General features: G+C 49.0%; 1 protein-coding gene across 1 annotated transcript in view; it reads left to right on the top strand.

Annotated features, from left to right (window-relative positions):
* Positions 1-416: 416 nt before the first annotated feature.
* Positions 417-5,371, top strand: part of LOC106816370 (myosin heavy chain, muscle-like) — a gene marked incomplete in the record, with an annotated part of 20,477 nt that continues 15,522 nt past the window's right edge. The window contains 2 exon segments of the mRNA XM_014820965.1: positions 417-700; positions 1,089-1,232. Coding sequence (XP_014676451.1) covers positions 479-700; positions 1,089-1,232 — 366 coding nt within the window.

Raw genomic sequence — 5,371 nt, 5'->3', positions numbered from 1 at the left:
GCGCCATATATATATATTATATAATATATATATATATATATATATATATACGCGAACATAAACGCACGAGACAGACAGCAGATATACTAGCGCGTGGAGTAACACACGGCGAGCGACGTTGTGACACTCTACGCTCGCTTAGATGGGCGCCTGATCGCACGCATTTGCTCTCATACATGAGATTCCCGTAGATTTCCCAATAGATCCGGGCTAATAGCATGCAGTCCCAAATCTCAATCGCATCGCAATTCGCCCCCGCCGCAATAGCAACTTGCTTAGAGTAAAATGCAAACTGTCCGAAGTACCTAATTGTTTCGACTGAGAAGCAACCTGTCTGAAAATATAGCAAAAATTCTAAATTCTACGATCGCATTCTAACGTCTGCGCGTCTTTTTTTCGCGTTTTTTTCCTGACAGCTCTATATAGTCCGCATATATAGAGCGACTGCAGCCAGATTTCGGACAGATCCAGCTTCGCCATGTTGAATCAAGCTCTGCCCTTGCCATGGGGCACGAAGGAGCTCGGCCAGCAGGACCCGTGGCAGTTCCTGAAGCCCAGCGACAAGATGAGAATCGAGCAGCAGAACATCCCGTTCGACGGCAAGAAGAATTGGTGGGTGCCCGATGCCAAGGAGGGATACATCATCGGTGAGCTGAAAGAGAGATCGGGAGACAAGGTCACCGTCATTGTTAAGGGCGAGGTAATCTACGTGATTTACTGTTTACCAAACAATCCATTGAATTACGTTTGCGTGCAATATACGCAGGGATTAGTGTACTTTTGAGTAAGAACGAAATATATTCTACGTAATTCGTACGTATTTATATTAAAAAGGGGGCTAAGTATTCATTGTTCTCTTCTAAGAGGATAAAATCTGAATCGCACGCGTAGTTTGACGCGATTCGGCCATATTCCAAGGTGTAGTCTTTTCCACGGCTTTTCCAAAATAGGTTTCTCCAATTACGTTTTTTATTCTTATATATTAAACGGCTCAATGAAATGGAGACAATGCGATATTTCCTATTGTGGTGCTGGCATATAAGCTATATACACGTCTATAACACGTTCGCGTCGGCACTGCTGTGCAGGAAAAAGTGTTCAAGGACGAGCAAGTGCAGCAGGTCAACCCGCCGAAATTCGAGAAGGCAGATGACATGGCCAACCTGACCTACCTTAACGACGCCTCGGTGCTGCACAACCTCACCCAGCGCTACCGCGCCTGGATGATCTACGTGAGTGCTCACTATATATCAACGTATGCCGCCATGTTCCGCGCGCAGCGCACACACACACGCGCGCACACGCACTCACGCACGCACGCACGCATTGTGCGTGCGTGTGTGTGTGTCTGCGTACATGGGTGCGTCTGCCTGTTTTCCCAGACGCTCCCGTTAATCCCAATAACCAATAATAACAATAACACAACAGCTAGACACGTGCAGCTATGAGACCAATCACGATGAATTTTCTCGGCGGAGGGAAAAATCAGCAAGTTCATCATAAACTCATTGAAGCATGAACGACGTACACAACGTGGAATAAATTGAAAACAGGACAGTATATGCAGACCGTGTATGTACAGCATCTCTGCGACTGTACGTGGCGTCGTTTGCATCATAAGCGACGCACGTGTACACAGTCATTCGCCACCACGAGTTCAGGATGAGCCAGAGGCTGGTGGGATTGTGAGAATGAGGATGATGATGGATCGAAGGATGTTAAGATGATGCTAACGTGAAGAGGGGAGGATGCAGAGAAGATAGGGATATGAGATCGGGGAAGGATGAGGATGAGGAGAGGATGCTGATGATGACGGGGAAGATGAGGAAAGGATGCAGATGATGATGATGTAGCATATGAATGGGCTGATCGGTACCTAAACCTATACAACCCTCCCTCACACCGGACCCCGCTAAAGTGATGCTAGCTGCAGTAAGTGGTACATCAGTGTTGATAAACACTAATAAATCTAGAGGGCGCTGCTGGTAACTAGGGTAAAACACGGGAGAGGTTGCGCCGAGAAGAAAATATATATGATACCCAATATAACAACAGCCAATAGACGATAATCGATAACCAATCAACCTTTGTTTACACGCGAAGTTGTGTACACACACCAAATATCATTCAGGCTATCGCGAGCAAGTTAAGTCAACAACGAATTCCAGTTGTTATCGTCTCGCAAACGGTTTAGGAAAATAGAAGCACCTGCAAACAGAAGGGCTCGTTGAAGGCGACTGACGGACCCGAGGAAGTAGAAGCAGATGTTATATACTGTGGTAACGCGGGTAGCGGCAGCGGCCGTGTGGCCCAAAACAAAAATGAACGGTAACCGTAAACGCTTGCTGCGTGAACAATATCCGCGGACGGCTAGTAAACTACGATGTATCGCTGAGCGTAAACGGAAAAAATAGACACAGAAAGCACAGTTAAGTAGCGAGGTAATCGTGTAGGGTGTATCTGGCTATTCTTATACACGGCGAAGAATGGGCGGGCGTAAACTTGTAAGATAATATCTGTGAATGGAATAGCGCGCATAGAAGTTCGTCTGGCACACACCGCCGTCTGGTGTGTATATATTATTATTTACTGGCTTCTATATAGTGTTACCTATACGTTCAATGCAGATAACAACAGAGCACGGCTGTGTGTGTGTGTGTGTGTGTGTGTGTGTGTGTGTGTGTGTGTGTGTGCGTACGTACGCGTGTGTGTGTGTGTGTGTGTGTGTGCGTACGTACGCGCGTGCGTGTCATAACACGACATGACACAAGACGCCACAGTAAGGTACGACACGACACGACACGACACGACACGACACGACACGACACGACACGACACGACACGACACGACACGACACGACACCACACGACAAGGCACGACACGCCACGACACGCCGCAGCAAGGTGCAGCACGACACGACACGACACGACACGACACGACACGACACGCCGCAGTAAGGTACGACATGACTACGACATGGAATAATACGGTATGTCACTGTATGGCTTGATACGGCACGGTACGACACGAAACGGTTCCATTTTCCGTTTCCGAGTCTCGCTCCCGATTTGGCATCGTTCGTTCGTCTGCCTCCCGAGCCGCCGTCAGTCACGTGTGACGGGCACGTGACAAGAGATCGACGGCTATTGGTTGGATGCTTGGTTCGTGGGAGACGGTCGCGATCTTGGTCAAGGTCAAACTAAATTTCCAGGGACACCGGTTCTGTGGGCCATTACAAAAAAAAAAAAAATGTAAATAGTGAATTCTCTACAGTGCGCACACCACGCGCACACACGCGCGCGCCCATGCACGTACATGCGCACACACATGCACGTACGCGCGCGCACACACACACACGCGCGCACACACATGCACGTACGCGCGCACACACACACGCGCGCGCACACACACGCGCACACACATGCACGTACGCGCGCGCACACACACACACACACGCGCGCACGCGCATGCACACACACAATTGAATTGTGATAACTAATTGAATTAATTAGTTAATTCACTATTCGATTACTTTTATTTAAGTAGTCTTGTTGAATATCCCTCAGAGAATATAAAATCATAGATTAAACCGCAATATAGGCCTAAGAACAAAATTCTTTCTCCATTCGTAGAAGAAAATATGAATCCTCATTATTTGCTTTCCTTTTCGCGGGAAGAAAACTCGAAAAACTTCTATCGCGTGTCGCGCGTCACGAAAATTAAGATCAAACCGTTGACAGCTAACATTGGGTCTCACCCCCCCCCCCCACACACACACACACGCCGCTAGCTTCCGGACAGCGTATTCCGTCACATTGCTACAGTCTCTCTCTCTCGGGGATGGGGGGAGGGATGCTGAAATCAATCTCCCGCTGCTGGAACGTGCCTTATAAGTACGCGTGCTGTCTGGTCGCACGCGCGTGCTGCCCCACCCCCCACTCTCACCCCCCGCCACCACCACCACATCTCATATATCCCATCTCGACATCCACGCTGCATGAGGAGCGAGGCCGCGCCTGTAGCAGCCCCCACCCCCACCTACTGCGCATGCGTAGACGGGCCGTGGGTGGGGTGGTGGTTAGAGGCTTCTCATCTGGCATTTACGAGCTAACAGGCAGGCTCGATAAATCAACGCATGGGCGCGTCTTGTGGCGAACGTACAGGAGAGTTTCACTCATCCCCGTCCTTTTCCTCCTCCCCGGAGAGAAGAGGAAGAAGAAGGAGCGAGAGAGTGAGAGGTGAGGGGGGATATGATGACATAGAGAAGGAAAAGGAAAAAGAAATAGGGGAGAGAAAAGAGGTGGCAAAAGAGAAAACAGATGAGGCAGAGAGGGGAAAGAGAGTGGGTGCAGCGGGGTAGAGAAGGGAAAGAGAAGGCGTAGAAAGGAGGTGGAGAGGAGGTAGATAAGGGAAGGAGAAGAGATATAGAGACAGAGAGGATGAACGGATAGTATAGAGTGATAGAAACACAGAGAGGAAGGGTGGAGGGTAGAGAGGGGTAGAGAGACAGAGAGGAAGGGTGGAGGGTAGAGAGGGGTAGAGAGACAGAGAGGAAGGGTGGAGGGTAGAGAGGGGTAGAGAGACAGAGAGGAAGGGTGGAGGGTAGAGAGGGGTAGAGAGACAGAGAGGAAGGGTGGAGGGTAGAGAGGGGTAGAAACACAGAGAGGAAGGGTGGAGGGTAGAGAGGGGTAGAATAGTATGGAAGCGCACGCATGCATCCGGGTGTTTTATTTCTCGATCACGCTCATGAATCGATCAACTCGGTGCGCACACACACACACGGATAGAGAGAGAGAGAGAGAGAGAGAGAGAGAGAGAGAGAGAGAGACAGCCTGTGCTCTGTTGTTATCTGCATTGCGTCATAGTAACACTATAGGAGCCATAAATAACTAAATATATACACACCAGACGGCGGTGGTTTGCAGACGAACTTCTATGCGCGCTTTCCACTTCACAGATATTATCTTACAAGTTTACGCCCGCCCATTCTTCGCGATGTATAAGAATAGCGAGATACACCCGTTAACACGATTACGTCGCCCTACTTAACTGTCAGCTTTTCTCGTGTCTATCACTTTTTCGCGTTTTACGATCTCTGAGCGATACATCGTAGTACTAGCCGTCCGCGGATATTGTTCTACGCAGCACGCGTTTACTTTTACCGCATCATTTTTGTTTATGGCGTCACACGGCCGCTGCCTGCTACCCGCGTTACCACCTGAGGAGTATATATAAACATCTGCTTCTTACTTCCTCGGCGGTCTGTCAGCTCACAAATCGCTTATCAACTGAGCCCTCTCTAATTGCTAGGTGTTTTATTTTCCTAAACGTTTGCTCGAGACGATAACACTGGTAATTCGTTGTTTGTTT

Source organism: Priapulus caudatus, unplaced genomic scaffold, assembly GCF_000485595.1.
Source record: "Priapulus caudatus unplaced genomic scaffold, Priapulus_caudatus-5.0.1 Scaffold1360, whole genome shotgun sequence".
Classification (NCBI taxonomy): domain Eukaryota; kingdom Metazoa; phylum Priapulida; class Priapulimorpha; order Priapulimorphida; family Priapulidae; genus Priapulus; species Priapulus caudatus.
Note: the sequence above shows the minus strand (reverse complement) of the source record. Positions and strands in the feature narration are given on the sequence as shown.